This window comes from Agelaius tricolor, unplaced genomic scaffold, assembly GCF_023055355.1.
Source record: "Agelaius tricolor isolate 1412-34295 unplaced genomic scaffold, bAgeTri1.0.p SCAF_7, whole genome shotgun sequence".
NCBI lineage: Eukaryota > Metazoa > Chordata > Aves > Passeriformes > Icteridae > Agelaius > Agelaius tricolor.
In genome coordinates this window covers 25,000,098-25,014,968 of record NW_027269267.1, presented here as the reverse complement: position 1 = coordinate 25,014,968, position 14,871 = coordinate 25,000,098, and the positions used below count along the sequence as shown (strand labels likewise).

General features: G+C 39.2%; 1 protein-coding gene across 3 annotated transcripts in view; it reads left to right on the top strand.

The window, feature by feature from the left end:
* COL4A1 (collagen type IV alpha 1 chain) overlaps nucleotides 1-14,871 on the top strand; it is a 118,421-nt gene that overhangs the window by 43,150 nt on the left and 60,400 nt on the right. For all 3 annotated transcript variants that reach the window (XM_071430599.1, XM_071430600.1, XM_071430601.1), the window contains exon 2: nucleotides 5,367-5,417. In XM_071430599.1, coding sequence (XP_071286700.1) covers nucleotides 5,367-5,417 — 51 coding nt within the window. The remainder of the gene's footprint in view (nucleotides 1-5,366; nucleotides 5,418-14,871) is intronic.

Below are 14,871 nucleotides of genomic sequence, written 5' to 3'. Positions count from 1 at the left end.
CACACTCTTGGTGTAACTAGCACCAAGCTCCAATCAACTGAGCTAAACTTCTAAATAAAACCAGAGCTGAATTGTTGTAATTAGTTCAAATTTCATCATGCACAGCAATACTTCAGAAAGTGACTTGCCATTCTTTTCAGATATTACAAATATGTTAATTTGTAAACTTCTAAACCTAAAGTTCCCCTCAGACAAGCAGGACTACTTAACTCATGCACTGCCATGCAAGTAATCATGAAGTGCCACAGTTTTCCACTGTGTAGGTTTGTTTTCATCTGGGCCAAAACAATCCCCAGAAGATATATTAGAAGAATGGGTCTGCATTTACAGAGAGAAATGAGTGGGAACCACTTCTGCTTCCTCCTGTTACACTCATGTACATCAGCCTACAAGCAAAGAAGGTCTTCAGGACAATGTGTATTGTAATCCTGAAGTTTAATGAGTGTTTGGAGATTATTGGGTTGTATGTATTTCCCTTGCTTAAACACAGGCATCTGGTGCATGTGCAGGACATCTTGAATGGCACTGTTCTGCTGTCTTCTGTGAAGACTGGCTCTGCAGAAAATTGAAATGACACAACCAAGAACTTTAAATAGAAGCTTCCAGTCACTGCTGACGAGAGCTGAACTTAATTTAGTGACCTAGAGGGTTAAAGCTTCAAAACCAATAAGTCTTCCCTTGGTTTGGGGAATTCCCTGAACAGTCATAACTGGAGTCTACCCATGATTTGCTGGGAAAAAAATTTAAAAAAAGGACACGAAGATAAGCTGCCAACATTGGTTTGCTAAGGGTCTTTTTTATTTGTTTTGTTTTTTAATAATGAGAAAAATAAATCTGGAGAGGAGGAAAGACTGGAGCTTGCTGACATTAGAAAAAAATTGTCTTTTTGTCTGTTATTTTTCTGTCTGTAGACATCTGAAATTGATGGGTTTACAAAAGACATGAGAACTGTGCTCAACTTCTGGTCTTTGCTTTAAGTCATCAAAATGAAGGAAGAGCAGATGTTCCTTTTCCTAAACCATTTTAAGAGTTGACGTTCAAATAATCAGTTCAGAAAAACTGGCTTTGTATCAATTCCTTTAAGGGTGTATAACTAAACTTTGCTAATTGCTAAGACAGTGCAGATTTTTTTTATTATCTTCTTTGTTCTAGCTAAGTGTAAATCAGGAGTTTTAGCTACATGATTTTTTTTCAAAGTTGTTAATGGACTGTAAAATCAGTTAACAAAATACCAATTTTAACTAATTACTAATTTTAACTAATACAAATTTAACTAATTTTAATGGTTTCCTCTAGTAGTACTTTGTACACAAAATAGCAGTTTTGCTAATTCAGAAGTTACATCTAAAGGTTGAAGACAAGAATAGTAATACAGCCAGGGAGCTATTTTGACATTCTGGAAAGAGAAGAAAATATGAGAGGAATGCAAGATAAGTGTCCTGCAGTTGGCATCAGCTCCCTATTTCTGTATTTGGTGGGATGTGAAATGTGGAGATATTATTGATCCAGCTCTCATGTCAACTACATGAGTTGTATACGTGTGCACTTAGGAAGAAGTGTCTGCTACATAGGGATAAATCTCCCTTGGGCTTCCAAGAGACTGGGATTACACAGAGGTGGAAGGGGTTGATTTTGTGGAGAGAGGAGATTCAGACTTAAAGATGTCACTGTCAAACAGCCATCCTATTGGCTTTGCCTTTCTTGTGTTTCAGCTTGAAACTGCTATGGGAATTCAGCTCAAACTGGGGTTTAAACTAAAGCAATATAGAGTGGGAAATCTTCACTGTTTAATCAGAAAACATCATCAGTTCAAGCATCCCATCGAAACAGAAATTGTCATTTTATAATGAATTAATCACAAGATGAAGTAATTATGATTATTTTTACCTTTTTGAAGCACTTTGGCTATGATACAGGTAATTTGTGAATAGTCAGAGAATTTTGATATCTGCTGTAGCCTCACGTATCCACAGGATTTTCTGTGATTTGAAAGACAGTATATTTTGTGCAGGACAAGTGACTATGTTCCCTGGAATGTGATTTTTGACGTGAACAAAGTTAAGTAACCAGGGAGAGTTTAATTAAATTTTTACCTTACAGTTGTGCTTTGCAGGCTGCAATGTGAACTCTGTTACTACCTAGGCAATTAGCAGCTGGTGGCTGCTCAGCAACTGAAATTCAGTAAGCAGAGCCTGAGGTGATATTGTGGGAAAGGGAACTGCATTTCATCTTGAGAAATGCACTTCTGTAAGAGACTGTAGCTTCCAAGAACTGACTCTGCCTTTGTATTTTTTTGGAGATGTCTGTAGCCTCCAGAAATGGTGCATTTCCAAATATGGCAGTCATCTCCCTCCTAGGCTGCTCATCTGGCTGTTTGCATCGTTCCTGTGCAAGTTCCAAGCAGTAGTCCTCAGATGCCAGGAAAGTAGCTGGACGTGGAAAAACAGGGCAGAACGCAACAAGTCTGTAGCTGTGATCTGACAGATGTCTTACAGCCTGCCTTGCAGAGCAGCCTTTGTTCCGTCTGCTGCAGGGAATTTTAGCAACTTTCTCAGCTCTGTCACTGACAGGGCTTAAGGCTTGTAAGGCTCAGTATGTGGGTCATGGAAGCTAGAGGTCCAGATTGGGATGCCCCTTCATTAGCAGGACTTTTTTTGAACTATATGTTAATGTGATAGAAAATGGATAGGTGTCCTTTAGGCAAACACTCAGGCTGAATGTAGCGCCTCTGTGTGTGTCGTGTTGAAGGGATGTAATCTTTTTATAGTTTAATACTGATTTACTAGGATGATTCACTAAGTTTATCAGTTGCAGACAGTCTGGGAGAATGAAATGGAATGGAAGTGCTTGTCAAGAAATGAAACAATTTGCATCACTAAAATAAGCTTCTGCTTCTGGGCAGACTTATATTTTGTGGGCGGAGTAAGATAAAATAATGTCCTGTAATGTTGCATGAGAGGCTGGCCTGTGGTGCAAGGAAGCTATGGCTATTTGAAAATTGTGAGTGTACCATGCAAAATAGGGGAGGTACCTGGTGCAGTGCACCTGGCCAAAGTCTTTGGATTAGCCTGTAACTGGCTCCTAGACAAGGGATCAAGAGACTGCCTTTTCATCTGTCACTCCCCCCACAGATTATGCTTCCTGCCCAGGACTGTTTCTTCTCTGTTTTGGCACTTGGAGGAGAGCAGTGATTGTTCCAAGCTCCCTGCAGTTTCTGGGGAAGGCGTTGTCTCTGTGAGGATGTCTAGGAGATATGACAGAGTTATTTCTATTTGTCTCAATAGTTCTAGGATTAGAACTATATATTAGGATATCATTAAGTGGATTAATCATGTCATGAGACTGATTGAAAACCAAACTTTAGAAATGAACAATAATTTGCATAGTTTCAGTTTAATTGCTGTGTGATGATTCCTGTACGTGCTATAATCATCCTTCTCTCTTCCAGCATCTCATTACTTAAGTGCCCCTTTGACCTCCTTAAAGTTACCTTTGATCCACAAGCTTCTTCCAGTCTGGCCCTCCCATTTTTCCCGAGAAGCAGAAGGAAAAACCTCATACTTCTTCCTAGTATAGGCAGAGTGTTATCACGTTGCTCAGATTCTAAATGCATTTTAGTAGTTGAGGATAATGCTATCCAGCAGTGGCTGTCATTGCTGGCCAACCTCCCGCCCACAGAGGTTGCAGTCAGTGACAGCAGGAGATGATGTTACTGTAAAATAAAGGCAGTGTTTTGTAGAGCAGGTGCCTGTTCTGGCATGGCAGGCTGCAGCCCTTGCCCCCAACAGGACCTTGTGCAGTTGTGCTCCCTGGTGCTCAGTACCTTCTCACCTTCCTTGCCTTTGGTTATTCTCATCTGAGGCATTAAAAACAGGAAAATTTGAATATAATGAGCTCATTTTTTTGGGGACAAAAAGAGGCTCAAAAGCACAAGCCCATTCTTCTGGCTATGCTAAATTTGAGAACAAAACCATACTTAAATAACAACATAGTTTTTTTCTAAAACAGTGCATGTTAAATAATAGGCTGAAGGAAATATGCAGGGATTAACTTGAAAACAGATGTTTATAATGATTCAGTGACTTATGTTAAGTACATTCCCAGACGCAATTAAAACAGACTTCTCCTGAATTTAGGGGATGTGTTGATAAAACTGATAACATTCTACATGATCCTGGAGGAGGAAGTATGAGCTGCAAGCATGCGTCCTCCAGCTGAGATCTCATCGGGTCTGAAAAACTAAGAGAGGTCACACCAGGTCACTTCTTGTAATGGGAGACCCAATGTTTTTCCAGGCACAACCATGTCCTGCAAGGAGTAAAGCTGATTGTTCCGTGGGTGGCACGTTTCCCTTCTGATCCTTGCTGAGGTTGCACTGCAGCATGTCTTGGTGTTGTCTTCAGATCTAGTTCTCTTTCTGCATTGTATGATAAAAACTCATTCTAATCATGTTAATTCTTACCTTTGTGTGAATTTATAATATAACATGGTATAATAATGTAAGTAAAAATTGTAAATTGTAAAAATTGTAACTATTTTTGCTTTATGTCAGTATGGAGAAAATTCTACTTCAAGAAACATATTTAGTGGATGTACATATACAAAAAAAAGGTGTTGACAAAAGCAATAATTTTTTAGGAGATAGCACAGTAGTTTCATTGGGCAGCCTTTTTTTTAAGTATTAAAGCCCCATTTCTCTTTGATGCTTTACTTTAAAATAAAATGTATTTGGCAAGTAAAAATGTTACTGTATTATTTATCTTTCTGGGTTAATATTTATTGGTCTCATTGGGGGCTTTCCAAATTCAAAACGGATTAGGTGCATTTTCTTTTCATTTCCCAGCAGTACTGAGATCCCAGTAGACTGTGGAGCCTGCAGGTGTAGAGGGACAGGTGTCCAGCATCTGTGCTGAAAGCTGTCTCAGGGGAGGTGCTGTCCCTGACTGATTCTGAATGATGGCCTGAAGGGGCTGCTGAAGGATCTCCTGTGCGTTGGTGGAATATTCACTGATACAGATGTTCTGCTTCTTTTCCTCATAGTTTGTTTCTCAGGGGAATGACAACAGTAAAAGCTATTGACTGCTGAGTTGCTTACCAGTTGCTTCATGACTGTGAGGAGGAAAAGTAGAGAGTAGCCCTGATGTACTTAAGAGCATCTTTGGTAACACAAAGTGACTGTAAGATTTTACCTGTGCACCAGTTAATCTGACTTCTCTCATGTTACTGTATGGGCTTAAGCAAACTTTGCCTGCACTGACCAGCCTTGGGGTGGTCAGAGGGATGCTGCTGACATCCCTGGCTCATTGCAGTGTGTTCTGCCTGTCATCCAGTTCAGACATTTAATTCTCAATTTCTTTTATTTTCAGGGATGTTCCGGTTGTGGAAAATGTGATTGCAGTGGAGTAAAAGGACAAAAAGTAAGTCAGCTCTGTCCATTTCATTTTCTTGCCTCTTTCAACCACAGGGTATAAAATCTGCTGGGAGCCAGGTGAGCCACTGGGTTCAGTGAAGGCTTGCAGTGCCAGGGAGCATGGCCAAGGCCAGGCAGTGCCATCAGCAGGGTTTCTGAGCAGCAGCCACCTCTGTGGCTGTGGCTGCTGGGGGCAGGTGAATGCCCTCACTCTGGAGCGAAGCCCCCAGCCTAACGTGGCTGTGCCCTCTGTCCTCCCCCATCGAGTGGGATGCTAACCCATCACTTCCACCTTTCCCTCACCTCATCTCCAGCCTCCTCAGTGGGTAGCAGGCTTGACATCCTGACCACCTCTGGAAGTGAGGCAGGCACTCAGTTCAGGAATGCTGCTCTCAGCATGCCATGCAGATTGCTCTCCAGGATGGCTGTGATGCATCATAATCAATGTTCCCTGACCAGGGTTAGCCCTGGGAGGCAAAGACTTGCAGTAGGAAGAGGGAGGTTAATGATTAACTTAGATACAGAGAAGTGTTGCAGGTCAAGAAAAAAAAAATTAAAACTTTTGACAGAACCTTGCAAATGAGTTTTAAAGTTCCCATTCAGTTATCTAAACTTTTTGTACATGAAAAAAGGCACTTTAAAGTCTTCTTTTAAAGCAGTTACCGTGAAGAAAAATTACAGAGCACTTAAGCACTCCATGAATTCCCCTGTAAACTACCTGCTTTTGTAAATATTATAGACATTCAACCACTCTCCTTATCTCTTCCAATTTTGCTTGTAGAGATTTTAATCTATGATGTATTCTCTTGTGCATGCAAATGTGCTGTACATCTACCATTCTAAATGAATGTAAACCAGTTTTCTCATGCTGTGGTTGCTTTGGGTATGTGTTTCGAGGTAAGTTGCTTAGGTCACCCAAAGGAATACTTAGAAGAGCTGGGGGGGTTGTTTGCTTTTTGTTTTGGGGATTGTTTTGTTCTTTGAAATAAATAGACAGCTGGTGTTCTGTGTTGTCTGAAAGGCAATAGCTGCATATTTACGGATGATGGATTTAAGAATGTCTGTTGGTGGCTTTTCTTTGGTGTTTTCCACAACTAGGAATGTGAATTACTTAATTGGAGGCCCAAGCAAGATAATTTTCTTTGTAACAGAGCATAGATGAATTTGTCACACAAATAAAAAGTGTCAAGGTCTGGAGCATCATTCAGATGGAGTCTCCTTATTTTAATGACCCATTAATGTCTGTTTAATAAAAGTCAACTATATATTGAAAACAAATACAGCAAAGATTTGGGAAAGGTTCAAAACTCTGAATTTATTCCTTGATAGCTTGATCTTATTGTTCAGTAACAAGTACAAATGAGTCACAGTAGAATGAAGGAGACATGTTATAACCCTTGCGTTGAAAGACATCAGTTTTCAGTTCATAGAGTATGCCAGCATCTTGTAACAAGATAATTAAAAAAAAATGATAGCTTGGGGAAATAAATAGTATTAAGCCTTATGCTTCATTTATTTCCAGCTGTGTTCCTGTCTGTTTGCTAGAGCTTTTGCTGGCATTTTTCATTTGCGTAGTCCAGAGAATGTCTCAAAATGTTCTGTTTAAAATAAATAGGTGCTTGTCTGATATGCTAGAATCCAAAACTACTTCACATAAATGTAGGCTGTTTAAAAATGTTGATGAGAGAAAAATATCAGTCCATAGTAAGAGAACACATATTAAGTTCTAGTGTGTCAGTGTACTCTCCACTCTTCCTAACGGGTTCCATCACAAATTTCTCTGACATTAAGCAGGTATATAATGAATCACATAATTTTAGACTTCTTGGAAATGTAGTTATTGACATTAGAGACATCTGGACAGGTGAATGTCTAGTTATAGCTAGAAAGCAATAGTCAAGAAAGGCATTTGAAGGTACTTTGGAATGTATTTAACATGCATGAATATGGTTCAGATCAATGCTTGCTCATTATGTTAACTCTGTTTCAAACATACTTAAGATTTTGAAGAGAAAACTGAGTTTTATTTTTAAAAAATCTGCCCCCTGCCCTCCAGCCCTGTGTGGTTTTTTATCCTGATTCCTGATTTATTCTGATATATTTAATGTCTGTCTAGAATAAGGATAGCCTGCCACTTGGTCCCAGGCCTGGAGACAGAACCTGGTGAGGGAAAGTAAGAGGAGCATCCTTCCTGCTTGCCTCTGGAATATTCCTGTAAATGGCATTTCCAACGAATGCATTTGGATTTGGTCCCTGATAAACGTGGTTCCCATTAACACACACATCAGTAATGGTACCTGTTCCTTCAAAAATCTTTATGAATATTTCTTAATCAGAGAATTAGAAAGAGATTAAAAAGACTGATTTTAGCCAAGATCTGGGCTCAGAGAAGGCTGCCATGCCCAGCTCCTGTGGTACCCCAGGAGACCACATAAAAGAACATCTGCTCTCCACTTCTTCTGTGGGAGGACCTATCCACTCTACCCTCGACCATCCACAGCCAACATTCTGCCTGCCCTGGAAACCCTTTTGATCTGGCTTCCATGTCATGCAGAAGTGTACAAATGCTGAAGGGCCTTTTCCAATCCTCCCACACTCTTCAGCAATCCACCCACACCACTTCACTGCCATGGGAGCCCTGGGAGCTGCGGAAGTGGGTGCTGGGTTTACTCTTTAATGCCTTAATTATTAACATCTGGAGAGATATTTCCTACTGTAGTGTGGGAAGACGTTCCAGACCCAGAAGTTCCAGACTGGGGTTCAATTAAAATTCATTTGGCCAAATAATCATATTCATGATCTCATCAGAAAAAGTGCTGAAAATGGTAGTTGACTTAAAAGCTGTGAAATGACCAGGAAATAGTACCCAAGAGCATTTCAGACATGGAAAAGTAAGTCACATTGCCATATTTTTCTCTCTCCTTTGAGAATAATTTCATCAATACGATGGCCATATTTAGAGTACATTTAAAATATTCTCTCATCAGACTGTTTCCATGAAAATTGCATTTCTATGCCAAACTCCTTTAACATGACTCATATGTTATCAAGGGCATATAATTGACAAACTCTAAGGGTTTTCATCCCTTTCAGAAAATTCAGAAAGTGAGTGTAATTGCAACAGATGGCCCTTATCCTATAAAGCCTTTATTATTACGCTGAACATCAAGCTGTTGTTTTAAGCTATATAATGTCAAATATCACATATTTTCCAAACAAAAGGTACAGAAATTTTAGAAAAACATAATATTGCTAAAATAATAAATAATACCTTACTGTTTTCCATTAGAGAGATTAGCCTAAAACATCTTTGTTTATTACCTCATACTTTTTATTTGGTTTTCTGCATAATAACTTGACTGTTCTCTTAAACCTTACTGAAGTGTGAGATCTGTTTAAACTGATTAGAGTGTTGAATGCTTGCCTGCATTTTATTGAGCTACTCAAAAGAAGACTGAAGCTATGTTTTCTCTTTTATGCCTACCTAGATTTTGAGAACAATTTCAAGCAGCTGTCGAGATAAGAAGTGCTAGCTGTTAGTGTGTGCAGAAAAAACATGTTAAGCATTTAATTAACCATTCAACAAAGACTACACAGAGATGAGTAAAATTCTCCATGCACTGACTTTTTCTAAAAATGTTCCTGCTCTCATTCATGACCATTTGCACTGCTTTTGCACTGTATCAGAAACAAGTGTAAATGGGGGCAACACTAGAACCTTGCTGTAAGTAATACAGAATGATTAATCTTCTTAGACTTATCAAGTTAGAATGCACTGAAGTATAAATCCTCATTCTTTAGTATAAATATTTTATGATGATTTCACTGTCTCAGCATTACCCACTGAGAGTTGAAGTCAACAAGAATATCAAACATGCTTTTGTCATTGAGCATGAAGTATTGCAATTAAAAAAAATCTTTGCTAGATAGAAGATAAGAATAGAATTAACTCTTAATGTACTGCTGGTTTTGATATTTTATTGTTTGAAAGCAGGAAAACTTGAGCAAATAATTTTATTTTGGCTTATATTTGTTTCACTTATTCTGAGGCTGTATCTGTATTATTATACCTACATTAATTTGAATTCTCTGTTTGCCTTGATGGGTACATCACCCACATGTGGATTGACCATGCTGCAGAAGTACACAGACTGGCTTTGCTTGAGGTATTTTGGATCTGGAAGCCAGGTAGCTCTGACTTAGACTGAGAGTCAGTGGGACATCTCTGGAGTTCCCCATCAGCAGGAGCGGAGACCAGTGTTTTCTCTCCTGAACACTTCTACAGCCTTAAAAATCACAGATGGTCTTGGTGTATGCAGGGTATTGTGCTTCTGCCTTTGCTCTGTAATGAAGAGTTGACTGTTGCAGGGGACTGTGCCCTTGAATTTTTTTTTTTTAAGATTTACTAGACTGGGAGGACCTTTGAGGGTTTTCTGTCATTTTACATATCAAAAGATAGAACAGAATTATTTCTAATATTGATGATTTAACACAGTATAAACCCCCTTGTTGGAGAGAAGCCCTGGCAGTCAATGGAAGATCACTATTAAGTACTTTGAGTTTCCTTGAAAATATATCAGAGGCAACAAGTCAGTTCCTTTAGTGGAGCAAATCAGTAATCATTAGTCCTATCTTTTCATAGTCAACCTTTATTAGATCTTTTAGAATCAAGAATGTTAATTTTTTAAATCACTTTTAATTGACACTGCTCAGTGTTCCTATTTAAATCCCCTGAGAACAAGAGGACGCAGTCTCAAGCTGCACCAAGGGAAATATAGGTTGGATATTAGGAGAAAGTTTTTTACTGGAAGAGTGATAAAGTACTGGGATTGTCTGCCCAGCGAGGTGGTGGAGTCACCACCCCTGGGTGTGTTTAAAAAAAGATTGGATATCTTTAAAAAAAGGTTGGATGTGGCACTCGCTGCCGTGGTTTAGTTGAGGTGTTAGGGCATGGGTTGGACTCTGTGATCTTGAAGGTCTCTTCCAACCTCATGATTCTGTGAAGTGGCTGCTGTAGGAACTTTGAGTTCAGCACCAGTTTATGTCTGAGTTGGGAAGACCTTGAACGGGGGACGTTAAGGAAACCTCAGCCAAATAATGTACTCTGGAGATGGCCATAAAGTTGGAAAGAGGGGTGACAGGCTATGTGGGAGGCAAAATGTGTCTGCAGTCTGGAAGGGCTAATAGATAACATGAAATCATTTAATTATTCCTGAAAGGGCAGACTCAGAAGACAGTAATAAAATAAGCAGAGATACTGATCAGCTGCAGATCTGATGTTCTACAGGGAAACTTGTGATTCATATTTATGAAATTCGGGATATTGTCACAATGTCTTTTGTCAGTTCTGCTTTGACAGCAGTATATTTTTATTGATTTATCCTTTACTCTGAGAAAAAGAATCTTTTGAATTCAAATCAGGGCAGAAGAACATAATTTTTCATGAAGAGGGCTACTATTCTTGAAAAGAACAAAATATCAAACAACTTTGAATAATATTGACTGCGATATGCTAAATGTTGAAAAGTTGTCTACTCTTTCACAGCTGTCAGACCAAACTGCTAAGTGGCATCTGAAACCATCAGCTTTTCTTAGTTTTAAATAGTTATAGGAACCGTTTGTCCCAATTGTCTCTTGCAACATTTTCTATGTTAAGATACATTTTTGCACTCAGTACAGTGTGTATCTGTGATTAATACAAACCAGTGGATTACACTGATCAATTTATCTCTATGGAAAGAGGGCTATAAAAGCAGTAGTATTATGTGCTGAGACATGCTCATATTTAGTTTTCAGAGCTGTCTTCTGAAGGCATTCACAAAGTAATATTTAATTTGGCACAATATGACCTTTTAAGCAGCTCTTGCTAGATGCACTGTCTTTGATTTTAAGGGTATTGGCACAATGAGCTCAAGCTCTCTTCTTCATGGAATAAAACAAGCTCACAGGGCTTGATTTTAAATTTGCACAACAGCTGTGTATGCCTTCACTATGGTTTCTTGAAGGATTGCAGGGTCTTAGCTTGATCCAAAGTATGTGAGCCTCCAATGAATTAGTCAAGTTTCCCCAGTGTGAGATATGAGATATAAGATATGAAAAGATGTGTGAAATTTCTGCTGCTCTGAAATATTCATGCTCAGGAAGTGGAGCTGCCCAGTGCCTGTGCAATACCTGTGCATAGTTTGAAATCTTCCCAAATTTAAAATTATGTCTATACAGGGTCAATATCTACTGACTAGATACAGATTACAAAACCTTTGTCCTGTGCAGTTTTTCAGTATCTGGTCTAATTGCCCACTAAAACTCTGATGCTGCAGGGGTTTGTTGGTGTAACTTAGGAGTCTGGGACAGCAAACCCTGGGGTACAGCAGGAGCTACATTTTGTAGTTAATCCTTTAAGTTTCTTTAAATAATCTGCTCTTCAATTTATATTGTATTTGCTGGGATCTCAGACCAAGAGATACATTAGATGGTTCTGTGATATGTCAGTTCCCACACAAGAATTTAATCCTTGATGCACTTAGTAATCAGTTTCTGTGTACATTTTCTCTGTAGCAATATCCACAAGAAGTGACCTGGGTGTATATAATTATCACTAGGGAACCATAGTGATGTGGTATATGGTAGTCTTCTTAAATCACTTTCTGTTCTTTCTAGCCAAGGGTAAAAAGTGGTTTGGGAAATTGGTGGTTTTTTTTGTTTTATTTTTTTAAATCTCATACCTCGTGGTACTTGTTTGCTTCCTTTCTCTCAGCTACTTCTTATCTCAGATTTTAGACTTATGCTTTCAGAGAAAGGTCATAACTAAGATTAGTCACTGAAAACATCTGGCCATATGATGTTGGCCTTCAGAAAAGCAGATCTGGATTTTCTCAAAGTTTGGATTTCATTAAGGAAGGGTAAAAAGCCAAATTTTATACAAAGTTCTCAAAACCACTTCCAGCAGAAGCAATAGCAAAGCTTGTAACAGTATATGCCTGGAAGGAGACAGAACAGTAAGAAGCAACATGAAAGTGGAATTTTCAAAGAGGAAACCTGAAGTAGCTGCTAAAGGAGTGATAGTGGAGTACTTTATCACACAGGGAAGTTTCTAACCTGCTGGAGAACATATTTAGTTTAGCCACAAAAGAAGTTTAATATCACAGTAGGAGCAAAGCCAGTTGGGAAACCATATTTAAGAGATGTTGAAGAGGATTTACATTTCTTTTCAAGTAACTACAACACCTGAGAAAGGGCTACAGAATAGTTGATTGAAGTATTGATAACATAATAAAGAGAGTTCAATTAAATGATGAAAATAATGACTAGCTGCCAGTAATGAAGTGTTCTCTTATATAATCTTTAACAGCAAGAGAAATGCAAAATCAAGGTAAAGCCAAGGGAAAAGAAACTTTGACTCCTGTCTGGAAAACCATGTTTATATCTCTTAGAATATTTAAGAGTGATTATAGTGGCAAAACGTACTCATAAATTTTGTAGCTCTTAAAGAAAGCATGTGACAGCTTCCACCGAAGTTCATCTGGAACATTTTTAAATATATTGGTATGCCAACAAAAATAATTCTCACCAAGGCTTGTGTCAAAGTTCAGTGTGCACAGTGTACTGAGCTGAGTGAGCACAGTCACTAGCATCAAATTGGGTGTTCTCTCACTCTTTTCTCACTGACTGTAAACACATGCAACAAAAGCATTTCATGGCTAGTTAGCAGAATACTTAAAGCCTTGAGGGGGTTTAGTAACCCTTAATTTTGTTAGGTTTTCTCGAGTGGCAAGCAAGGTCTGAAAGACGGTGCAGAACTGCAAAATAAATAGTTTTAAGTGGTAGTGATGGAGGGGAGGGACTGTGGTACAGAGGAGCAGTCTAAAATGCCCTCTGGCTCCAATGTCAGTAGTTAGGTGAAATAAAGAGAGGAATACCAAAGGCTTGTACAGCGAGCAGTGAACAGAGAAATCAGTGCTGCCTCCATCTGTATGGCAGCACCTTTAATGGGATCGTGAGTTAAGGATGTGATCACAACACCTCAACTCAAACTTCGTCTCTGTCTGAAAGTGTGGAAATAGAAGCTGGAAATCCAGCAAGGACACACCCAGCCCCGTGAAATTCCTATAAAGGGATCTTTGTAGGAAGTTCTAGTATTAAATGCAGCGAAATCAGTGTCAAGGCAGGAGAAGTGAGCGACACCGTTTCCCTCATCAAAAAAGGGGAAAGCCAGTGTTTGTGAAACTCTCCAGAGGGTAAGCTTTAGCTGGCCAGCCTGCCTGTGCCCGCTGTGTGTGGCTGGGCTCCATTGAGGAGGAGCAGCGGAGCGGCGGGAGGGCAGGGCTGTGCCCAGGGCTGGCAGTGTCCCAGCAGCCGGGCTCTGTCACTTCCCCGCGGGCTCCTCTGGGTGGCAGTCACACATTGCGGATGTCCTTTATTCGGACCGGCCTCTTGACGTGTCCTCGTCCCTTTTATTGGTCAGAAAAAACCTTTAAGCCACCTGCTGAGCAATACACCAACTTCTAGTTGACACTTACTGACAAAGATACTGACATCCTCTACAATGTCAAAATAAGAAAGATATTTGTTTTCATTATTGTTAATAATTATTCTATCTTTATTAACTTTATTGCCTTAGGCTGAACAACCCTGGAGGTACTACAAAAATATATATTGTCATGTCTGTTTTACAGTGGATCTGGTTGAGTCGAGACAATTAAGTGAAGAAGCACTGATTGACGCTTCTTTGACACTCATTGTGTCACAATGTTATTTGCCTTGTGATATTTACATGATTAAAAGTCAGAAGCCAGAGTATTTCCTCTGTTTTGTGGAAAGATATTTTACTCCTGTGGAACTTTCAAAATGTTTTAATCTTTAGAAATGCCATTTCCAACCTGACCCAAAAAAGCAGCTAGACTAGCACTGTCTCAAATAGTGCTGTCTGTCGCATGCCCTCAAGATATGAGTACCTCATTATGAGAACTTTATTGCAGTCTGTACTGTCCAGGACCGGCTGCCCATGTTTTTACTATTTATGGAAGAGGTTATTTTCTGTAAATATGTCCATGACGAACCTTTGGCAAGAGAATAAAACTTGCATGTAATGTCACATTTCATTCCCAGTCTAGGATCTGAACAAAAATAAGTTAAAAACCCAGAGAAGTTTAAGATCCTTTTTTCCCCCCTGCTATTTCATCTTTAAATGCGAGCCTTTAAACAATGCCAAATGCAAACAAATGCTAAATAATTTTCATTAATGAAGTAGGAAGGGTGTGGAACATTTTTACCCCTTATATTCTTGGACCTTCAACACTGGAAGTGATTTAATACAATGTGTAATAAAACAAAGGAAGAGTTACTCAGACCTAATGTGTTCAACAGATGATTAGAAGGGGTGGGAAATATAGCACCCTTTTGATTCAACCTGTATGCAGGTGATAGAACTTCCTTTTTCTTTTTACAGTGCAAACACATTTGTC